We start from the raw sequence: 25,027 nt of genomic DNA on the forward strand, positions 1-25,027 counted from the left end.
GCCATTTTAGACCCACAGACCCAAAAAAAAGTGGTTTCAACGATTTGTATAGGAGCTGTCAAGTTGTTCCCCCTCTGGCAAAAGTTGAGCAAAGCGAAATTGATGCTGGCAGAGTTTTTGCGAGCATTTTGCGCGATTTGTGCGAGAATTCTGGCAACGAATTCGCTCAAATGCAACAACCGTTTCTGACAGAAGCGGTTAAACCTAGGATAGGATCCGCCAGCTCCGTCCCCTGTTTTTGAACCAATTCTGAACCAGCTCGTGATTGGACGAAAGTGACATTAGCAAACGTTCGGCTTGGAAACTAAAAGTACGAAAGGGCTGCTTGGAAGTGTTGTATTGTGACATTAAATGTAAAACGACGATTGTTTACTGTGTTTTTTTTGTTTTCCCGAGATACCGCTTTCTTTCCATAACGTCCGTCTGTAATTATGAAGTGCAAGGCATTTTCTAGCAGACGAATTCAAACATATTATCCAGAACTGAAGTTCTACAGGTTTCCGAGAGATCCGGTAGCGCGGTGTGGGGATTAATGCGGAAATGTCTCTTTTCGAAGTCTAACCGAGTAACTGACTATTTAGCCTAAGTATGAAAACATTTTCAACTTCATGTAAAAATTGTCTTTGTTCCAGCGCCGAGTAAATTGGGAGTATTGTCTATCGCGAGATAATATAGCATTTCGTCGAGTTGTTGCTATATGGGATACACATGAGTGCGGTCGAAACAAAAACAAACGTCAAAATGTTTTCTCACTCGCACTGATGCAGACTAGATGGGCGCGTAACTCAACGCACGGCCCGGTGGCGCATGGCTGAATAGTCGCAATGTGGATTTAAGAAAAGATTCGCAATACTTTGGAGCAAACCGTGAGAAAGCTATTTCGGAAATCGCTTCTTGTTCTTCTTTTAGTATTATCGATACAGTTGAATTTTACAGTTTTCAACTGCATCAATCATCTGTGTAAATAGGAGCGTGTTATTTTCTACTGCTGTTTTCTCCGAAAAAATCACATGAAGTACTGGAACAAACCTATATACCTATACAAACTAAACAAAAATTAAGCCTTGCAAAAAAGTAGTTTTAGAATATTTAAACTAAATGCGAACAGAGAAGATTGATCTTGTGAATGAGGGTGCTCGACTCAGAAAGCAACTTACAAAAATAAAGAACATGGAAATATTTTATATAAATATTTTCACGTAATGGCCAACAACAAATATATATTATTTTGCTTTGCTGTATTCCGATGGAAAACCCGTAATGATCATTTAAATGCGGATATAAAGACTAAATCATTGATTTTTCCCGGAGCGTGAAATTAATACATAATATAAAATATTTTCATCAGAAGTTTTGGACACGATTGTAACAAAACAAATATTTTGGCAACATTGGTCGAGTGGGGGTATGTCGTTTTCAGCAGGGATTAGCAAAATATAAGAAGAAGTCAGCTGGCGGATCCTATTAGGCTGTGCACGCTGACAAAGTCGACATAAATTTGACTTTTACTGTGAGCCGTGTTTACCAACATTGCTTCACAGCTAAATGGCAGTGTTGGTAAACACGGCTCACAGTAAAAGTCAAAGTTATGTCGACTTCGCCAGCGTGCACAGCCTAATCCTACCCTCTAAGAACGGTTGGTTTCAAAATCGTCCAATGACGGACGATCGTTGGACCAATTTGGACAACGTCCAAATAACCGTTCAACGAACGTCTATCGTTGGACCCGTGTTGAACGATTTTGAAACAATTTTTTGGACGTCTCAGTGGGTAGGGTTAAACCAACCGACAGTGTTGCCACGATTAAATCTGTACCGGGAGTTGAAAAATCTTTTCTATCTGTACTCTTCTCTAGAAAAATCTACCGGATTCTGTACCCAAACAATAACAAAGTTGTTTTAAAAAAATCATTTTTCTTATACTGATTTTTTATTCGAGGAAACCAGACCAGAACTCGGAATCGGTTGTTTTATTTAAACTGGAATTTTGCAAGAAACCAGTCAGAATTATGGATCAGATTGACTGGGTAATGTCAATATCAGCTCGCCGCTACTTTGTTTGTAACCTAATACCGCTGATAGAATGGCGGCGAGAAGCTGAGCATTACCATACATGACGATGCGAGAAACCTGCTTGCAGCAAATCAAATGGAGCATGCCAAAGTATACGTAGACACTCCGAGTAGATCCGCTCGGTTTTCACTCTGAAAGGGGGAAAAGGAATGATTTTGCTGGAAGCAGGTTTCTCGCACATCGCTTTCTAATGTCAGCTTCAGTTTAGTTATTTATTTATTTATCAGTTCAAGCTCAGTCAGCTCCACTTCATCTTCTCGCCATCACTCTGTCAGCGGCCTAACTCTACGTTTACCTGCTATTTACTGGGATACATCACAGTGTTAAATTACATAACCTTGCTGTCATATAAAAATCTGTACCAATCTCCCAGTGAGCAAATTTTCTGGCAGAGACCACTCTGCTAGATTTCTGTAAGTCTTGGTTTGGCAGCCCTGTTAGATTTCTGCGCGTATCCTGTCGGGTTAGTTGAGCTAGCGCGAACTCGGTTTCGCTCGCGTTTTCTGGCAAATTTTGACAGGAACCGAGCTAAACCCTGGCATAACTCGGACATAAACTGTGCAAAGATCCTGGCAATTTCTACCTGGTAGAATTTAGCACGAATCGAGCAAAACATCTGACAAAGATGTGGCAGCAAGCGTGCAGAGATTTTGGCCGCACATTTCTGGCTCGATTCTAGAAAAAAATGAGCAGCATCGGTTGGTTTAACCGCTTCTGTCAGAAACGGTTGTTGCGTTTGAGCGAATTCGTTGCCAGAATTCTCGCACAAATCGCGCAAAATGCTCGCAGAAACTCTGCCAGCATCAATTTCGCTTTGCTCAACTTTTGCTAACTTTAGGGTTGCCACCTCTGGAGTGGCTTTAACCCGGAGATTTTCACTGATCTGGGGGGTGGTGGGTTTTGAGTGGAACGAGACAGAAATTGGAATCAAAGCGATTGCTAGGCATTTTAGAGCACTTTAATCGCTTTTTATTAGAACGTTAAAGTAAAACTGTAAATTTTTCACGCTTGAGGTCGGTTTTATCGGTTTATTGTGGTGTAGTATTTCACTTACCTGACTAAGTGCCAAGAATACAAAAGCACCAGCTACTCTCACTGTGGAGGTCGAACGAGCATTGCTCTCCACAACTAACAGAAGAAGGAGAGCAAAGGAGGCAGAGCTGCGACATCACACTATGTGGTGTCGGTTATTCGTCACCAACAAATTTTAATTTCGCAGCAAAGGGGCAAAACTCACCTCCCTAGCCCAGTTAAGGATCGCTGCTGGAGTAGCAACAACACCGCAAGAATTCGTTTTATGTTGACCTAGTCAGTTGGATTAGAACAAATCTGCCAGACCTTAGTGCAGCTGGTGATAAGCACCACTAAGAGTGAAATGATTTGGTAAAATTGCAGTAAAATAACTTTTTACACCATTTTGAGCGACTTAGTGGAATGTAACATTTCAATTGTAGCACATAGCGAAATATTACTTTCCTTAACCCTCCGGAAGCCGCGCATATGGCTTACCGAACGAGCAGCCGCTGGTCCCCTAAGACGATTTCGCTAGATTTTCAGAGCAGCGTGCACTCAGTGCACTAGCGCGACTTCCGGACGGTTAATTTGTTGTAAATTTTATTTGTTTTTCATTTTCATTGCTTTGTGAAAGAAATTAGCAATATTTGGTGAACTCTTCGCCACCTTGAAACGAAGGGTTAGTAGGGGAAAAGAAATCTGAACCAGAGTAATAGTTTATTCAGACTTTTTAAATATTTTGTAAAGAATCAATTAATTCCAAAAAATGAACCTATGCTTCTTCCCACCAAACCCGAAGAAATTGATGTAAAACCCGGAGACCTGGAGATCGCTCCCGAAAACCGGAGTCTCCGGGTCAAACCCGGAGGGGTGGCAACCCTAGCTAACTTTCTGCTTGCCATGCTGACCGGGCTGTACTTTTTCACAAAAATCTGTAATCTGTACCGTACAGAATCTGTACCAGAAACACTTCAAAAATCTGTACCATTCTAGATAAATCTGTACTTGTGGCATCACTGGTTGCAAGAGTGCGAGTGCAACGGGTATTCATCTGTTACATTCGAACTCACGTAACTCCCATGTAAACAAACCACCGAGAATTCGATCATGAACCGACCAAAGGGCCGAAGACGCAATGATATCGAATCGAGAAAAATAGCTTTGAAAATTCGCTTCAAAAAATTAAATCGTATTTTAACAGTGTTTGCATACTGCGCTTTGAAATGTATTGAAACACTTCAAAACAATACTAGTTTTCGGAAGCATTACGAAAATATTTTATATAATAACGTTTTCGTTGATAAAATTGAAAAAAATATATTTCGCCGAGTGTTGTTATGAAATGTTGATTAGGCCATTTTTGAGTCGTCCTCTTATTTTGATCACTCACAATTTCGCCCTGCAGTGTCGCCAGAAAAAAACCAAATGTGGGTTTCGCCGTGCTCGCCGGAGGGGAAAATTTTTATTCTTCCCGGGCGTATCAAGCAGTTGGTTTTTGTTTAGGGCGACTCTGTTTACGGGCTTTGTAAGCAATGATGCTGTCAATTTCGCCCGTACACACTACGTTAGAAATGCAGAGGCGTAATCCGCCTGGCGGCTTGTTTAAAGTTGAAAGTCGGTCCCGCCGTTTTGTTTTTTATTGATTGTGAATCATTTATAAATGACTTTATATTTATTATGAAGTATTTTTACTCCTCTTTAAGATATTACTTAACTCTCCGTTTGTGTACATTTGTTATATAGGTCCATTTGTAGGTTCACGATCGAATTTTCAAACGAAGTTCATCCGGCTTATTTTGTGGGGTTAACGAGAAAGAGAAATATCAATAGCGACATTCTTAGACATGAGCAAAGCGTTTGACAAAGTCAACATAGACATTCTATTGAAAACACTACAGAGAGAAAATACACCCACAGAATTACTAAACTGGATAAATGCATATCTGAAAGAAAGGGTAACAATACTCAAACTCAATGACGGCCGAGAAATAACAAGAATTACAAACCAAGGACTCCCACAGGGTTGCTCACTGTCCCCAGTTCTATTCAATATCTACACCAAAATAAGCCATACAGCAGTCAAAGATGAAGAAGATGAAGTGCTGGTTCAATTTGCAGACGACTTCACGGCAATAGTCACAGGATACAGCATTTCAGTAGCTAGTAATAAAATGAATAGATTTCTTTCGAGAATATCAAAAGTATGTAATGAATTGGGTATGAGTTTAAATCCAGACAAATTAGCTTCAATTATATTCACAAACAAATTTAATCCTACAATAAATATTAACATCAACAATAATCCGATAAGTATAAAAGAAAACCATAAAATTTTAGGAGTTCACATAGATCATAAAATGTCATTTAAAAAACATATTGATCAAGCAATAGCAAAAGCTAAATCAAAAATAAATATACTTAACCCTTAAAGGCACAAAGCAATTTTTTTCAAATTTTCTGAAAATTGTCTCTCAGGATTAATACGTTACTCTGATAATTTTAAGATGGTTTTCGCAATGTTGTTTTAAAACAACATTGCGCATTTAAGGGTTAAAATGATAAGTAGAAAAAGAAGTGGAGCGCACCCAGCTTAAATGCTACAACTAACTAAAGCATTAGTACAACCTCACTTGGAATACGCAAATACAGTAATAGCATCAGCATCTAACACTGCCTTCGCGAAACTAGAGTCAGCACACCACTTAGCAATCAGAACCTTACTTAGATTGCTCCGTTCAACACCAAATCAAGTAGTGCTATTTGAAGCAGGTAAACTCCAATTGAAGCTAAGAGCAGAACAATTGACATTAAAAGAATTAACAACCACACTATATTACAATAAAAGCCCCATAATCGATAATCTATCCACCATGATGAAATTAAACTACATTCCAAAGCATAGCAGTTACCTAGAAAAAATAGCATCGCTCAATAATTTTCAGTTTTTTTCAAATGGGTAAGAATGTAGAATTAACAGCCTCTGAACAAATAGTGAAAAACAGGATCGCAGTAAATAACGAAATAACCGGTTTAAAGAAGAAAAATTTACCAAGCGAAATACAAAAGAATATAGTACTAAACCTAATAAAAAAAATTACAAATCGGCATATCATATGTACACAGACGGATCTATAATTAACGCCATAGTAGGATATGGTTATTATGATCCACAAGAGAAGCTATCATACAGTGGTAGGCTAAACACGGGCTTCACTATTATGAGCGCAGAAATAGTAGCAATTTCAAAAGCTATAGAATACACCATATCGTAAAATATTACAAACATAGTCATCTTCACGGACAGTCAAGCAGTATGTACACTTCTACTAAACCTAACTAAAACGGACTATGTACTCATTACAGAACTAATTAACAAAATACTACAGTCTAACATAACAAAAGTTCAAATACAGTGGATACCAGGACACATCAACCTAATCGCAAACGACAGAGCGGACACAGCAGCAAAACTAGGAACAACAAAAAATTACATCGAATACATAAACTACAGCAAAAGTGACCTGTATAATATATTTAAAAATGAAATATGGAACCAATGGCAAGAAAAATATAATAAAATTTCAGAAAATAAGGGAAAATTCCATTACGAACACTCAAAAACAGTCAAACCAGTACCCTGGTTCAAATCAATGAGCTTACAGACTTTAGACGCAATAATGTTATCAAGAATAAGATCAGGACATACCGCAACCAAAGACAGACTAGCACAATGGAATTTTATACCATCCGGTAATTGCGACAATTGCAACACATCGGAGGATCTCCACCACATCTTATACGATTGCCCAAAATATAAAACAATACGTCTAAATTTCAATTTACTTCAAAACAAAATACCTCTCCAAACAATACTAGTCAGAAGAAAACTCAATGAGTGCAAGTTATTGACTCGCTACTTGGATGCAACAGAAAAAAAAATGTTTGAGCTTATTCACACAAATCGGTTGAAAAAAAATCAATCAATCAATTACTGATAAAGTCTTAACGCAAACGCATAAAAGTACTATGTCACACCTTACGGCAGCAAAATAGACTTTTCTACGGCTCATGCACGTATACGGCACATGACACAAACACTACATCACTAACTGGTGGAAAATAATAAACAAAGACGGCAAAATCAAATGGGATTGTTTTCAACCAGGAAGCTAAGAAAGTGTTCGTGAGACCGGGCGACAAGAACTCAATTACGCGACAGTCAATTCGATCATTCCCACTGAGACGTCCAAAAAATTGTTTCAAAATCGTTCAACACGGGTCCAACGATGGACGTTCGTTGAACGGTTATTTGGACGTTGTCCAAATTGGTCCAACGAATGTCCCTCATTGGACGATTTTGAAACCAACCGTTCTTAGAGGGTTCTTGCAACACCATAATTCACAAGACCTGGCTTTATGGACCAATAGGTCTGAGCCAAAAGTCGTTAGAGAAAAAAATAACATGTAAAGAGTTATTATTTTTCTCCATTATTTGTGGACGATAAAGAGTCAATGCTTAGCTTTTATTTGGCATAATAAACTCAGTTTGTTCACATTTGTTAGGCCGCTTACACAGTGGCCTCGAGAAGCTGAGCTGGGACTGGCACTGACATTAGCATGCGAGAAATCTGCTTGCAGCATATCAAGTAAAACCTGTCAGAGTAAAAACAGGCAGTCGGCGCAGATCCGCTCGGCTTTCACTCTGACATCATCCCTTTGGTTTGCAGCAAGCAGGTTTCTCGCACTCTAATGCCAGTACCAGCCCCAGCTCAGCTTCTCGCGGCAACTCTGTATGCGGCCTTAGATATGACGTTTTGAAGAAACGGTATACAAATATGTACTTTAAATACTTAAGTAATTGCACATCAACATTAATTACAACAAAAGTATTTTTAAACACTTTAATAAATTACTTTAATTACAATTAAAAATACTTCGGTATTTTCAAAACGACGCCCTCAAACCATTCTCGGAAAAAAACCTATTGGTCAAAATAAAATTTTTTAGTGCTTTTCCTAATCATAATTTCTAATACATACTAAAAGACTCCATAATTTGTCGCGAACAAGGCGTGTAGGGGAATTATGGTTAAAACCGAAACCTTAAGCTTAACTCTTTTTTTGGGTTACCACAAAATCAATAAAATTATAATTTATACACAGAATTCTTCTTCGGAAAATTCTTAACAAGGCTTGATTTTGTCAGCGCTTCAAAAAATGAATTTCATTAAAAATTATTGATTGCAAAACTTGGAAAACAAAATAGCTCCTTTTAGGCACTGTAATACCGACGGGAGCACGTCGTTTGGCATAAGTTCATTTGGCATAAGTTCATTTGGCATAATGTTCATTTGGCATAACAGCAGGTGACACATGCTTTCGTTTGGCATAATGTTCATTTGGCATAATGGTCATTTGGCATAATGGTAGTTTGGCATAATGGTCATTTGGCATAATGGTCGTTTGGCATAATTTGAAATATCCATTGAAATCTTTTATATTTCTTATACTGCCCATAATCGCAAGTCAGTCCCATGTTCTATGGGATTCCCTATCTACATGGGACTGACTTGCGATTATAGGTAGTATAGGCGTCAACCTGATGTGGCTACGCCACATCGCTTTAAGTATGGTAGTTAAACTATTTGATAGCCCCTATGTTTGAGTAACTCGAGCAAACGAGTGAGTTGCTGGTGAGAGATAGCCACTTCTGACGGCGGGTCGATGACCACCTCGGCCCCTTGGTCTCGGTTATGCGATATTTCCAAGGGCTATTTGGTATATTGATTCAAAGAACTGCTCATGTTTGAAAGAAGGAATCAACCCCTAAGTTTGAGCAAACGAGTGGATCACCAATTTACTTGCGAGCGCTATTTGGTATACAAATTCAAAGAACTGCTCATGTCTTAAGGAAGGAATCTATCATTGTTTTTGGCAAATATATACGTGTATATTTGCCAGAAGGTTGATTCCTTCTTTCAGTCATGAGCTGTTCTTTAAATTTGCATACCAAATGGCCCTCGCAAATAAACTGGTCATATACTCGTTTGCCCGTTTCACCCAAAATTAGGAGTTGACTCCTTCTTTCAAAAATGAGCAGCTCTTTTAATCTGCATGTTTAATAAGTTCGCTAGCAAAGTGTTGATTTACTCGTTTGCCCGGATTACTTAAACATAAGGGTTGATTCTTCTTTCAAATATGAACAGTTATTTGAACCTATATACCAATTAACCCTTGGCATTGTTGCATAACTGAGACCAAGGATCCGAAGTGGGATCCGTCGGGTTCCGATGGTGCGTCGGCGGCCCCTCGCGAGCAAACCTGTGATCCACTCGTTTGCCCGGATTACTCAAACATAGGGGCTATCAACTAGTTCAAGTCCGACATCGCTGGACAGCACCGAGTTTAAAGCGATATGGCGGAGCCACATTAGGCGTCAACGACTAGTAACAGAAAATTCAACGTATTTTTCAAATTATGCCAAACGACCATTATGCCAAATGACCATTATGCCAAACGACCATTATGCCAAATGACCATTATGCCAAACGAACGTATGTGTCACCTACTTTTATGCCAAATGAACATTATGCCAAATGAGCTTATGCCAAACGAACTTATGCCAAACGACGTGCTCCCAAAACCGACACCCCATAGGGGTAAAATCGACACCCCATTTAATTTATTTTCTCTCCATTTTATTAAAATCTTTATCTTTATTGTCGCGCTTATAATAAAATCTCACATTACGGGCGTCTGAAAGGCGCATCAAATATAGCCGCTGTTGCTCCGCAAGCAGATTTCAGTGGAGCTTTATTTTTCTGCCAGCTATGTGCTTTTCGAAAGCTTCAAGGAAAAAGCTGCCTATAAATTTATATAGGCGGCTGTCATGCGCCTATCTCAATTGAGCTTTCATATAATCGCATATCGAGCGATTATCCTGCAAGGCACAATACTAAAAATGTGTTATACGCGTCATTAATTAAGTGAGAGTATGTGTGATGCAAAAATCAAAGAGAATAGGGAGAGACGAAGAGTCAAAACGGCAACACTCCATTTATGATGATTTCTCGACAAACATATGATTACGGCCTACCCAGTTAAGCTCAGCCGGAAATGAACCGGAATTCCGGCTGGTTCCAGTTCGTATTCCGGCTCCAGTGACACAACCGATTCTAGTTAGAATCGGTTGTGTCACTGGAGCCGGAATACGAACTGGAACCAGCCGGAATTCCGGTTCATTTCCGGCTGAGCTTTACTGGGTAAAAACCAACTGTTAAAATCCACTTTGAATGGAAATTCCGGACAAACCGTTACACGCCAATCACAGATGTTGATAATAAACGAAAGAGAAAAGTTTTCTCTTTCATAAACTGTTGTGAACTGTGTTCGACTAGTAACGGTTTGTCTGGAATTTCCATTCAAAGTGGATTTTGACTGTTGGCTTTTAGGCCGTAATCATATGTTTGTCGAGATTTCAACACTAGAATTTAGGCAACCGCTTCCACAGGCAGCACTTTAAATGACTCCTATTATATTTTGAAAACAAACCGTATGTCGATCGCTGGATTTGTTTATCATACGACCCTCTAAGAACGGTTGGTTTCAAAATCGTCCAATGAAGGACACTCGTTGGACCAATTTGGACATCGTCCAAATAACCGTTCAACGAACGTCCATCGTTGGACCCGTGTTGAACGATTTTGAAACAATTTTTTGGACTTCTCAGTGGGGATGCTTCGAAACAAAGAGATGAAATAATTCTAATGCTTGTTTTTACTCATACATATCCCACTGAGAAATCCAAAAAATTGTTTCAAAATCGTTCAACACGGGTCCAACGATGGACGTTCGTTGAACGGTTATTTGGACGTTGTCCAAATTGGTCCAACGAACGTCCTTCATTGGACAATTTTGAAACCAACCGTTCTTAGAGGGATATCACAGAGAACAGACATCCATGATCGAACAAAAATATTTAAAAAACGTGTGTAAACATTTGAATTAATATACTAAACACACTAGCGCCACCACATCAACCTATCCCAACTATCCGTCAAATCGATTCCGGAACCGGTTCGAAATCCTGGATGGATTCTGCATGGAATCTAGCTCAAAGAAAACAACCGATTCCGACTCTATCGGTTGACGCATTTGAGCTGGAATTCATGCTGGAAGGCCGAATCGGTTCCGAACTAGTTTGACTGGGTAGAGGAATAACCGCTGTCAATTCTGTCGCACTCAGCCACAAAAAAATGACGACAGTAGCGCACCTGGTTTAGATATCCAAACTACCTTCGAAACCGTTAGAGATTTTACACAAGTTGAATGCTGGAGATGGACGTCTGTTCTCTGTGCATATATTCTAGAATGCACCTCACAATCACGATTGAATCAAATTCTGACGAAAATTGAAATTTCTTTTTTAATAGATGTACAATACTTATCCTCTTCCAACTCAGGCATGAGTAATGTTTATTTACATTGCACGATTAGTCTGCTCAATAAGGTATTTTTGGCTTCCCACTATTCGTCTCTTTCCCTATTCTCTCTGGCAAAAATGTGCTTTTTCCCAGTTAAACTCATTCCGGAACCGGTTCGGATTTCTAAATGGAGTCATTATGGATTCCAAATCAAATGCAACAACCGATTCCGACTCAGAATCGGTTGTTGCATTTGATTTGGAATCCATAATGACTCCATTCAGGATTCCGAATCAAATTCCGAATGGTTTGACCGGGTTGTAGCTCTGACTCTGATAATCCACGATCTACCGGGGTATACAAAAGATCATTATCATCACTGTGATAAAGTTCATCTATGAGAAACCAAGAGAACATTAGAAATTCGGTTTTATGACCTTTTTGCAGAAATAGCAAAAACTTCAATAGAATATGATAAGAAAAAATTCAAAATTTTTAATTTTTAATGAGACTCATAAGAAATAAACACAATAAAAGTATTTCTGTGTATCTTTACTATTACTATAGTGTGCTAATAGTGTAATTGAAGTGTCACTAAAGATCACAGCCTTTTGTAATGAATCGCAAATAATTACAATCATGTTAACAGCGTGTCGGTTTTACCCTAACAAAAGGGTGTCAGTTTTACCCTAACAGCGAACATTTTTTCTTAAAAGCAATAAAAAAATATTGAATACCTCAAACTCGTCTTCAATACATCCAGTTAATCATAAGAAAGGCCGATAATAATAGATACTGAAAAAAGTGGTGAGTGGAGCTTTTGTTCGGTTAAAACCTTACAATCTATCAACAAAATTCTACATCCAGTAGAGTATAAACCCTACCGTCACATGTTTCGTTTATTTTTATGACATTTGACGTACTAACGTAAATCCAATTTGTGTTCAAATGCTCTACATAATCGTGCTAATAATAAAGTATTATTATGAAATGAATTTTTTTTTTATTTCTAGGGAAAATTGTGGGGTGTCGGTTTTACCCACAGTGTCGGTTTTACCCATAATTCCCCTACAGGTACGAAACACACGATTATTTAGTTTTATTTTATTTGAGCCATATTGATCACCGCAAATAAAATATAATACATAAAATGCGAAATGCAAATTCCGATCAATTTCATGGAGCTGCTTGAAACTGTTCTAAATCGTAAATCAAAGTCTGTGAAACAAGACACTCGGCCGGCTCAGGGCATATGCCAATTAGGATATCAGCATGGCTGTAAAATTCTTCTTTTAAAGAAATTACAATTGTCTGCAGGTTCGTACATTTTTCTCGGATGTAGGAAGCTACTTTGCCAATGTTTGTGTTGTCCAAAGCGGCATCGATCTCATCCAAAACGAAAAACGGAGCCGGTTGAAAGCTGTGGATAGCAAATAGTAGGGCTAACGCAGCTATCGTCTTTTCACCACCACTGAGATTGCTCATCGGTTGGAAGCGTTTTCCGGGAGCAACACAATTATAGTTGATGCCATCTAGATACGGTTCTTCCGGATTATCCGGACCAAGATATGCTTGGGCAGCCTCGTTGCGAGCCAATTGTTTATAGATGCCATCAATTGCATCAGAGATGTGATTGCAGCAATTTGTGAATAGCGTGCAGCGTTCATTTTTAATCTTTTCAAAGGCCGCCTTGGCTTTTTTGGCCTTCTTGCGAGCTGTTTCGAATTCCTCGTTAGTGCTCTGAATTTTTTCTGTTACTCTGTCCAATTTCTGCATCGCTTTAAGATTCGGAGTTTGAATTTTCTCCAATGTGTCTAATTTGGATTGAAGTTCTCTTGCCAGACTATCGCCAACTTTTTTTACTTGATCTGGCTCCGAAGGGTTAGTCAAGTTTTTCGGCAGGGAACTGTAGTCAATTTGTATTCCACTTTCACGTTCATAGATTGAATTCAGGGAAGTGCTTTCCGATGGGTTATCCGTACTTTGTTGAACAATATCGTCCATGTTGCCACGTGCCATTGGAATTTCAATAGCATCCATCTTGCTTTGCATGAGCAGATTGTGCCGTTTATTTTTCATTGTTTCGATTTTGGATTCGATGCCGGATATCTGCTGATGAACGGAGGCCAGCTCTTTAGCCTGCTGTTGGACATCCCTGCGGGCTTTGGCAGTCTCCTCTTCCATGTGATCTACGGCGGCCTTTTTAGTAAGCTTCTCAGCTTTCAACTTTTCAATGCGCTCTCTATCTTTTTCGATCTCCTGGCGTTGTCGCGTTTCAGCTTGTTTAAACGTTTCCAACGAATCTTCGTCATCCTGGACAGCTCGCTCCCACCGTTGAACGTTTTCTTTTTACAAAAAAAACGAAAAATTAGTGAATATAAATTTCATTGGAAAAAACAGAATCTTACTCGACGTATCCTTGGATCTCTCAAATTCGAGATTGTTATTAATCCGATCAATTTGCTGTTCATATTCTGCCCGCTTTTTAGCGCGGTCTTGTTGTAGAACTAGTTCCCGTTCTTCGAACTGGCGAATATTAGCGACACCAAGCCGAGCACAGAACTCGGCATATACATCGTCTTCGACGTTGTTCATATTCTCTTTAATTTCCTGGATTTTTAGATCGCGCTGCTGCATGCGACGTTCAATCTCGCTTATTTTTGGACCGATTTGATCCAGTTCGTTTTGTAACTGGTCTAACTTTTTGTCGTAATCCTTTATGTTCTTTTTAGAAGCATCCAAATCAATCTGACTGTATTTAAGGCGGTTTTCTAAACCCCGTATCTGGCTTTCGACTGTCGTTAGTTCACCTTGACGTCGAGTTTTTTTCATCACCTCTTTTAACTCCTCTGTGATTTTCTCCTTCTGCGCCTTCAGCTGTGCCATATGCTTTTCATCCCAACGTTTGGCTTTGCGTGCTAAATCATGACTTCCACCGGATATGATACCGGATTTCTGATAAAAAGTTCCATCTAGTGCCAGTGCATCGTAACGACTGCGGTCAATTTCATATGCCACCTTCATAGCATCATCCGGCGTCTCACATACCAAAGCGTTGTTTGTTGCGAACAACACTGCTGGTTCGATTTGCGGTGGGTTGAACTTTAGAACGTCATATATGAGTTTCACATTACGTGGATCTTCAATGTTTCTGAAATCAATACGATAGTATATTGCAATTATCTAAATCTTTCCCAGCAAAAAAAACTAACCTCAGTCGTTCCTTTAGTGGTTTCTTCTGCAAATAATCCAATGGCAGAAATGTTTCAACATCTAGCATTTTTTCCTTTAGTATTTGAATACAGCGCCGAGCGGTTTTTTCCGTGTCAACGATAATAGCTTCCATGTATTTACCCAGTACCTTCGTTACTGCCACATTGTACCGTTTGTGTGTCGGTTGACACATATTAATCATGCGATCGTATACACCGGGAACTTCTTGTTTAAACAATTCTACAACCTCTTGCTTTTTCTTCCGGCGAGCATCTTCATGTTTGTCGATTTTCGCATCTCCGAGTTGCTCCCGCACATTGTCCAACTCTGATTGAAGCTCGAGAATACGTTCCTTTGACGACCCCACATCCTGGCTTAGTTCTTGCTTCAGACGAATCTGTTCATCCAACGCAAGTTTACTAGATTTTATATGATCAATAAGCTTCTCCTGACGCTTGTTTGCTTCATTTTTTTCTGATTCATACTTTTTATAATTCTCTTCAATCTGTGCTTTCTTGTTAGCTTCATTGTCAAGCAAATCTTGATCTGACTTCTGTTCGCGGTTTACAGAATCTAGTTTGATTAGATATTTCCCTGACGTCGCATCCGCTTTCTGCTTCAATCGATCATACTCTTGTACTAAATTCTGTTCCAAATGAACATTGCTACCACGTTTCTTCGATTCTCCTGCAATTTCCTCTTCAAACGTTTTCAATTTGCTTTCAATGCCATTCAGTTCGTCTTCCAGTTTGCGGATATCCGCTTGATGGGCCTCGTCAGCTTTACGGGCCTGCTCTAGCGTTTTCATGGCTCCGTCCAATTTCTTCTTTGTGTGAGCTACTTTTTCTTTAGCTTTGATAAACATAGGATGTTTCTTGCTCATTTCACTCTCCACTTCTCGAATGTCTTGCTCAAACTTCGCCAGGTCTCTTGCAATTTTTCCTGCTTCTTTTTTCTTCTCCTTCAGAACTTCGTCAGCTTCCTCCTTTTTCTTTTCAACCATAGCTAATTCTTGCTGTTTGCTTTCTAGATCTTCATTCAGACGTTTCATTTCTTTTTCATTGTGATATAAGCGGTATAGCTGGTATTGTATCTGCTTTTCACCATATTCCTGCTTCAAACGCGCGTAACGATCTGCTTCCTGCTTTTCTAACTTTGCTTCTTTTCTTTCCGCCGCTATACCTTTCTTCTTTTGATAAGTAAACTGAGTTTCTTCTTCAGCCATTTGCATTTCATGTTTCAGTTTATTGTATTCTTCTTTCAGCAAACCCGAACCGCTAATTTCCTCAAACAATGCTGTTCTCTCCTTCGCATTTTTCATTGCAATGCTTTCGACGGCTCCCTGGAATACCAGAAAGTTCTTTGCTTTCACGTTAATACCTATTTGTTCCAGCTCCTGCAGATAGGTGTTTGTCGCAACCACCTTCGAAAAGAGTAAAACATGACATTATGCAACAAAATCTAAAGATATACAGCTTACACTCCCATTGATCCTATATTCCGAAGACGACCCTATAACAGATCTCTGGAAACCTTTCTGGCTTTGTTCGCCTTCTTTGTCCGTAAGGATGAATTTTGCCATAACTGAAGCGCGATTAGCGACCGGCCTTCCGATGGACGCTCCGTGGATCAATTCATTCAACTTTCGGACACGTAAACTGGTAGTTTTTTCGCCCATAACAAAACTGATAGCATCCATAAAGTTCGACTTTCCTATAGAACAAGTGCAGATTCAGTGGAACAGAAACATGGAAAACAATGAAACCTTACCAGATCCATTAGGTCCGATGACTGCGGAGAACTTTTTCAGAGGCCCGATCGTAACTTTACCACGATATGACTTGAAATTATCCACCTCTATAAACTGCAGGAAAGCCGAAGTTAACATTATGGCATATTAAACCTAATTTTAACTGGTAGAAACAACTTTTCACTGGAGAAAATAAAAATGCACAAATGGCGTCACTGCATCTGGACTATGAAAAAAAATGCATCTTTGCTTTGATGTAACAACGATAAATAATTTTTAAACGACAAAACTTCGAAGGGTCTCCCCCAGTAAAGTTCAGCAGGAAATGAACCGGAATTCTGGCTGGTTCCAGTTCCTATTCCGGCTCCAGTGACACAACCGATTCTAACTACACGCTTACCAGCCGTAACCTAATTTTGGGTAGAAACCTACCCAAAACGGACTAAAGTGCATCTCCTCAATTTTGGATAACACGTCATGATTTAAAATTTAAATTTAAAATTTCTATATATAGAATAAGTTGAGTCACTGGAGCCGGAATACGAACTGGAACCAGCCAGAATTCCGGTTCATTTCTGACTGAACTTAACTGGGCTATACATACTATCCCATCCGAGGGCGTGACACTCTTTTATAAAAATATTTCACATGGTTTTATATTTTTTATATCACCTTATATTTGTTTATAATTATCTATAAAAGTTATAACTGTGTTCGAATTGATGAAAGTTCGAAATAAAAATTCGAACAACCGTTACCATAGTAGTCATAGTTACGCGTATGATTAAAAACAACCCTCTAAGAACGGTTGGTTTCAAAATCGTCCAATGACGGACGTTCGTTGGACCAATTTGGACAACGTCCAAATAATCGTTCAACGAACGTCCATCGTTGGACCCGTGTTGAACGATTTTGAAACAAATTTTTGGACGTCTCAGTGGGAATGAAAAAATGGAAGTACCTGAATATTTATACATAATCATTTTTTTATCTACGATCTGTTTGTCCGCTCCCTGTTGATCGAGGACAGTTTGACAACGCAATAAGGAAAATGTTCCGCATAGTTTCCAGGCTCGCTGAATGGTGATGTAAAGATTTATAAAAGATGGCATTTGACGTGTGTTTCTGTTTCGTTGGTCAGTGATGTGGGTGGATTAGATGATACATACGATAACCGTTTTAAATTCATTTGAGGGGCTTAAACAGATTGGCTGGGTGACATTATAGTTTAATGCTCCAGCATGCAGAAGTTTTTTGGCAGTCTAAAATATAAACGATAGATAAACGCGGTAAACTGTTTTGAATTTTTGCGGGCTTGTTAAGCAACCGTAGCTCTGATGGCCGGACGGACAATGGCACTCCTAGTCGATTCCAGCCAAGCAGCTATATTTTGTTTAGTTACTTGAGATTAAGTCTTTGTTCCGTAAATAAAGTCCTCATCGATTTTCCTGTTCAGAGTTTACACTGTTTTTTTCTTACGGTTCTTGGAGATCAATGGTCATCGTATTTGCGATGTTCTCGGTATCAACAACTTAATCGTACGGCGTAATAATTAGCGTGGCAACCGAATGTGGTGAATCATACTATATTTTTGTATCGAAAGTGGAACTAATTTGTTGCAAAACAGCGGAACCTATTGCCAACGGACGAGTAATTTGAGATTGATTAGATTCCAACGTCCCAAGAAGCAACCGTTTGCCATTTTGCTCAACAATATCAACAAATAAAAAATGACAACTCATCATAAATATTCACCGCATACTGAGAATATGTTCGAAAGCAAGTTCGAAAATTCTTCAATAGGGATCTTTAATTTGGAAAAATTGTGCCAGTTTTTCATATGTTTTGGTAGCGGGTGTCCTTACGAGTACACTCATATCATTCTTAAACCTTAATTATTCTTTTATGATTTTTAAATTAAAAAAAACCAAATTAAACTCAACCAGCAAACTGACAGTTGTCCTACCAAATACAAATATGTTAATACGGAATGCTCTGATGATTTTTCGAGGACACATTTTATAACCCAGGTACACCGAAAACGGTACACTGTCAAAGTGACAGTGTACTTTGATGAAAAAACACAAAAACTGGCAATGCTGACGACCTGACGGCTGTTTCTTTGGCAACGTTGATTTGTTTCAAGGTTCATTGTCATGATGGGTACAAAACAGAAAGAGATTAGAAAATGAAAAAATGGCCGAGGTGAGATAAATAATATTTTTATTCCTAAATACTTGCATGTACATATTTCTATGTATCCAGAGACGATATTTGGAACGTGTGTCGATATAGGTGTGCTAAACCTCAACACATTGGAATCAAATAGAAGAAATTCGCTAGGGAGGAGGAACCACTGCGAACCGGGAGATATCGTGTAATCGTCCAAAGGAAACCCTAACCTAAGACATCCTAACGTGCAGTTCAGGTCAAAAACAATGTCAGTGCTTGATTGTTGATTATAGCAGAAAAGGTCAAGTTCGTCGCAGATATGGAAGCAGACGAAAAGTTGCCAGAGCAGGCTCGAACATAAACGACCGTGGAGTATTTGCAGGAGGCGAATGTTAGTCTTAAGTGGAATAAAAATTGATTACAATTGACATAAACTAACAAATGGGAGCCAGGATTTAGCTACTGGTAAAGTTAGGAATAGACAACCAGCGATTTCGATTGGAAAGATTGATTTGTAAAGACGTAGATTTAACGTTATTTTAACACATGACTGAAAAAATGATAATAAATGTATCGGATACGTCTTCACTGCCAGTACAACTTTCCATAATATTTCTCCTTGTGCTGACAAAAGGTTTATCCACTAATAAATTACAAATTACAACTGACCATAGATTGAATTCAATCAGAAGTATCTTCGAGTTCAAATCTGCGTGTAATACAAGGATAATTAACTGGCAGACCGAAAACTCTTTGACTACCTCTTTATAGACCATGTTTTACTTAAAATATTAGGTAATCTATTCTTCCAACTTTTATTTTCCTGCGATTGTTATGATCTCCTGTAATGCTTATTGTTGGCCTTTTTCAAGACTTGAAGATTGTTTTCGTGAATATGAATGAAACTACAGATTAATTGTTACTAGTTTAGAATCCCGGAATAGGTCGTGAGCTAAAAAATATCAGTTGGTATTCAAGAAACGTTGGGGTAAAGGATTACCTGTAAAGCTATACGTTGCATTACAGATTGTTGGCGATCAATCGTATTGGAATTGTTATCCACTTGTACTTGTAACTCAAATCGGATTGCCATCCAGCGGAGCTTCTTCTACCAACGGTTTCCAGAAACAAGCTAACGGGTCAAAATTGGTTCTACTAATTTCACGACTCAGTTGTATGAAACGAACAACGCGGGAGATGCAACGAGCAGAGCAACGTATAATTACTCCTCACGAAGACACTTCTGCTACGGGACTAGATTTTTTATTAACTGAAAGCATCAACTTCGAAACACGATGATATCCTCTATCAATATATAAACATGACATGCCTTTATGCCTTTGGAAGAAATTAGTATGGTTGATGTTATGCTGGATTTTTCGTGTCGTGTTTTCTGAAAATCGAAAGTAGAGAGCAAAACCAAGCAAGACCTGTTCTCTAGATTCGTTGGGTGGTAGAATCTCCAAAAAGTTGATCTCCAGCGGCATAATCAAACCAACACAGGTGAGTTTTGTAAACAGTAACACCTTTTTGATACGATGAATTCAAACAAATTCAGTCTAAAACTGTACTGGGGACACTCCTTTCTGATGTACGGTGTGTTCACTTTCTGAACTACCGCCCTAGTCCACTCAGTACACGAGTTTTAGAGAATATAAAAAGTCATTTTTCGTGAAACAATCGTTCCAAAACCTCAATGTATGTTCAAATTGAAGTTTTTATCTTAGGAAAATGATATAAAAACTTTTGTCACAGAACGAAAAAGTTTTTATATGAATATTTGAAAATGGCAGGATTGAAAGTTTGAGTTATTTGCGCTTAGCGTTGAATGCTTGCGCCGGAACGCCACGAGTAGAACACCATGTCAGCTCTCAGTGTACATCCAATCATCCTCCATTTCCTGGATGTATGTATTGATGAACCATGGTAGACAACTGCTTTGGCGTAGATTTAGGCTGAAATTACAGAAATAGTAATATCTAATTGGGACATGTCATTTTTGTGAACTATTGAAATGAATTACGCACGCGTCTGCACGCTAGCAATGTAGTTAGCCGCCTTGTACCTCATCGGAGTGAAAACGGAGTGATTTACCAAGTCAATCTTTCACTTACCACATAAATAAACATACTGAAAAAAATTAAAACAAAAAGCACACTTTGATCAGGTAGCGATGCCAGTTTCGTTTTTTCCGGCGACTTTTACTTGTTAAGATGAATTGGGTTGTTTAATTCGCCTCCTTGGTGAGCCAAAACATGAAGATGCTTTTGTATGGGACCTTGGCGTATTTAATTTGTATTTGGTCCTACTAAATGACGTATCTGCAAATATCTCGTTCGCCACATTGTTAACTGGGACAGCACCCCACACAGCATGATCTGGTACTTTGTCAATCCGCTAGCAACCTGCCATCCCAAGTTTCATCTGCAAACTATGGTAGATCTGATAAGGCAACCTATAGGGTCGTGCAAGTCGCATGGGTTTGGATGTGTTATTGTCCTAAAAGGAAACAACCTAAAAAATGTTTTTTTCAATAGTTTCGGGCCAAAAAATTGAAAAAGGACTGAGATATTAACTCACGGTACTAATCTGCATCAGAATATGCCTTAACCCGCACACCCCTAAAGATCCCTATTCATATATGCTTATAAAGTGTATAAAATTATAATGTTGCTCATAATTCTACAAAAACATTGTAATTGTATAACATTTTATAATTTATTGGAAGTGTCACGCCCCTTGGACGGTACCAATGCAGCAACTAGCACGCACCAAAGATCACGGCGGTTTAAAACTACAACTGCCTGCGATAAAATGTAAAGCGCTGCTGATAAACCGCCACTTACAAGAGATTGAATCCCTCCCCTATTACTCTTCCTTCCTTTACCAAGCAAATCCACCGCGAGCAATTTCTCTTCCCTGCCTAAAATCTATGCTAGCAAACATTCCAACACTTCCTATCCAAATTCGCCAAAGCCCAACCACCGATCTAATTACCCGCTTCTTCATTGAGCGCACCGACAGAGCCAAAGTGGAAATTTCCAACCCGGGAGCAAACTGGAGACGCATATGGAAGAATATATCCTCCCGTGCGCTTCTTCCCGAGCAACGCAGTATATTGTTCATGTGGGTAAACCAAAAAGTCCCACACAGACGACTACTACACACTATGAGGAGAACAGACGGTGAGAACTGCCTGTACTGTGTAGAACCAGTGGAAACCATTCGTGATCTAACGCTGGATGTAAGTTCAGTCGGAAAATTAACAGGAGCTGACTGGTTTGATGCTAATTAGAATCGGTGCTGTCAGCAGCCGAATAGTAACTAGAACCAGCCAAAATTCCGGCTGAACATTACTGGGATATTGGTATTGGATCATTTAACGCCTTTTTTGAAAGGGCCAATAAACAAAGTTACCTACTTAGAAGTTCGAAAAATTGTTTCAAAATCGTTCAACACGGGTCCAACGATGGACGTCTGTTGAACGGTTATTTGGACGTCGTCCTACCCGGTCAAACCATTCGGAATTTGATTCGGAATCCTGAATGGAGTCAGAATGGATTCCAAATCAAATGCCAGAACCGATTTGAGTCGGAATCGGTTGATGCATTTGATTTGGAATCCATACTGACTCCATTCAGAAATCCGAACCGGTTCCGGAATGAGTTTAACTGGGTATTTGCAAATTTTTTGTTTGGTTGCAGATATTTGCAGATTTTTTAGTTTTGTTGCAGATATTTACAGATTTTTGAATGTAAAGGCTTTTGATTATTATTTCAGACATTTGAAAAAAGTACCTGGCATCTCTGCTACTACCCGGTCAAACCATTCGGAATTTGATTCGGAATCCTGAATGGAGTCAGTATGGATTCCAAATCAAAGGCAACAATCGATTCTGAAACTGATTGAGTCGGAATCGGTTGTTGCATTTGATTTGAAATCCATATTGACTCCATTCAGAAATCCGAACCGGTTCCGGAATGAGTTTAACTGGGTATAAGTGGATTCTGCAGGGATTCAAGCTCAAATGCATCAACCGATTGAGTAGGAATCGGTTGTTTCTTTTGAGCCAGATTTCATACGGAATCCATTCGGAATTTTGAACTGGTTCCGGAATTGATTTGACGAATAGTTGGGATAAGTTGGTGTGACGGCGCTAGTGTCTTAAAGTACCCATTAAAGTTCAGTCGGCTCATTTCCGCCTGAACTTTACTGGGTATATTCAAAGGCGTTACACTGAGAAACAAAAATATGCATAGTTACACGGTTAAATAAAACAACCTGCAGAATAAGTTCTTTTAACTTTTGAGTTGTGCGTCGCTTTCGCACTTATTAGTGTTGTCAAAAACAGAACGAGAGATTCGACTCAGTCGAGGTCTTCCGTGGAGGAAGGTACTTTTGAGTTGTTTGGGGTATACTCAAAATTAGGTAAATTCAACTTAAATTTGAGTATAAAAAACCTATCAATGAGTTGTAATTTTTGCCGTGGTTATATGGAAACTACCTTCAACACGGTTTACCTAATTTTAAGTTCCCCCACGATACCACGAGATTGAGTCAAAGGAACTCAATTTTAGGTAGTTTTTCGTTTCCGTGTAGCATACTTTCTACACAGAGAACAGACGTCCATCTTCAGCATTCAACTTGTGTAAAATCTTTAACAGTTTCGAATGTAGTTGGGATATCCAAACCAGGTGCGCTACTGTCGTCATGTTTTTTATGGCTGAGTTCGACAGAATTGACAGCGGTTATTCCTCTACCCAGTCAAACTAGTCCGGAACCGGTTCGGACTTCCAGTATGAATTCCAGCTCAAATGCATCAAACAATAGAGTCGGAATCGGTCGTTTTCTTTGAGCAAGATTCCATCCTGAATTCATTCAGGATTTCGAACCGGTTCTGGAATGGATTTGACGCATAGTTGGGATAGGTTGGTGTGGCGGCGCTAGTGTTTATCGTATATTAATTCAAATGTTTACACACGTTTTTTAAATATTTTTGTTCGATCGTGGATGTCTGTTTTCAGAGCTTTCTATTTCCGTCTCTTTTCTTCTGCTGTGATTTTTATGCATTTTCATGCATAAACTTCTAATAAGCATTCATTGAGTGAATAGACCGAATATGTCCAATGCATAAAATTTACAGCAGAAGAAACGAGAGGCAGATAGAAAAGTATGCTATCGATGCATAAATAAAATTCTGCGTGTAGTATAAAGAAACGCAAAGATGGTGCAGAGAGTAAAACCAAATACAAATATGTATTTGTATTTGGTAAAACCTAAAAAAAAGTCTTTTTATCGAGCAAAATTAGAATCCAGTTTTGCTGTAGAGCTATCAAAGACGGATTCCAATTGTGCTCGATAGGTAGACTTTTTTGACTTCACTCTTTGCATAACTATTTTATACTGCGAGTACCCACTGAGAAGCCCAAAAAATTGTTTCAAAATCGTTCAACTTCTGTTGAACGGTTCATTAGACGTCGTCCAACGAACGTTCTTCATTGGACGATTTTGAAACCAACCATTCTTAGAGGGTATATTCACTCAAAATACAGAGAACAGACGTCCATCTTCTGCATTCAACTTGTGTAAAAATCTCTAACGTTTTTAAGGTAGTTGGGATATCTACACCAGGTGCGCTACTGTCGTTATGTTTTTTAGTCGCTGAGTTTGACTGAATTGACAGCGGTTATACTTCTCCCCACCCTCTAAGAACGGTTGGTTTCAAAATCGTCCAATGACGGACGTTCGTTGGACCAATTTGGACAACGTCCAAATAACCGTTCAACGAACGTCCGCAGAGTTTCTGCGAGCATTTTGCGCGATTTGTGCGAGAATTCTGGCAACGAATTCGCTCAAATGCAACAACCGTTTCTGACAGAAGCGGTTAAACCAACCGATGTTGCTCACTTCTATCCAGAATCCAGTCAGAAATGTACGGCCAAGATCTCTGTACGCTTCCTGCCACATCTTTCAGATGTTTTGCTCGATTCGTGCTAAATTCTACCAGGTAGGAATTGCCAGGATCTTTGCACAGTTTATGTCCGAGATATACCAGGATTTTGCTCGGTTCCTGACAAAATTAGCCAGAAAACGCGAGCGAAGCCGAGTTCGCTCTAGCTCAACTAACCCGACAGGATACGCGCAGAAATCTGACAGGGCTGCCAAACCAAGACATACAGAAATCTAGCAGAGCGGTCTCTGCCAGAAAATTTGCTCATTGGGCATCAATTTCGCTTTGCTCAACTTTTGCTAACTTTCTGCTTGCCATGCTGACCGGGTAGCTGCCCTCTAAGAACGGTTGGTTTCAAAATCGTCCAATGAAGGACGTTCGTTGGACCAATTTGGACAACGTCCAAATAACCGTTCAACGAACGTCCATCGTTG

General features: G+C 39.2%; 1 protein-coding gene and 1 long non-coding RNA gene across 2 annotated transcripts; one reads left to right on the forward strand and one right to left on the reverse strand.

The window, feature by feature from the left end:
• Positions 1–12,597: 12,597 nt before the first annotated feature.
• LOC131677829 (structural maintenance of chromosomes protein 1A) lies at positions 12,598–16,746 on the reverse strand. The gene is made up of 5 exons (XM_058957891.1): positions 16,492–16,746; positions 16,202–16,434; positions 14,721–16,144; positions 13,917–14,659; positions 12,598–13,853 (listed from the first exon to the last, which is right to left on the reverse strand). The coding sequence occupies exons 1-5, from the start codon at positions 16,607–16,609 to the stop codon at positions 12,685–12,687; spliced, it is 3,687 nt and encodes a 1,228-aa protein (XP_058813874.1). The 5' UTR covers positions 16,610–16,746; the 3' UTR covers positions 12,598–12,684.
• Positions 16,747–18,470: 1,724 nt separating this feature from the next.
• On the forward strand, positions 18,471–19,237 carry LOC131676321 (uncharacterized). The gene is made up of 2 exons (XR_009303120.1): positions 18,471–18,676; positions 18,737–19,237. It is a non-coding gene; the product is annotated as an uncharacterized LOC131676321 (long non-coding RNA).
• Positions 19,238–25,027: the final 5,790 nt, after the last annotated feature.

This window comes from Topomyia yanbarensis, chromosome 1 (genome assembly GCF_030247195.1).
Source record: "Topomyia yanbarensis strain Yona2022 chromosome 1, ASM3024719v1, whole genome shotgun sequence".
Lineage (NCBI taxonomy): Eukaryota > Metazoa > Arthropoda > Insecta > Diptera > Culicidae > Topomyia > Topomyia yanbarensis.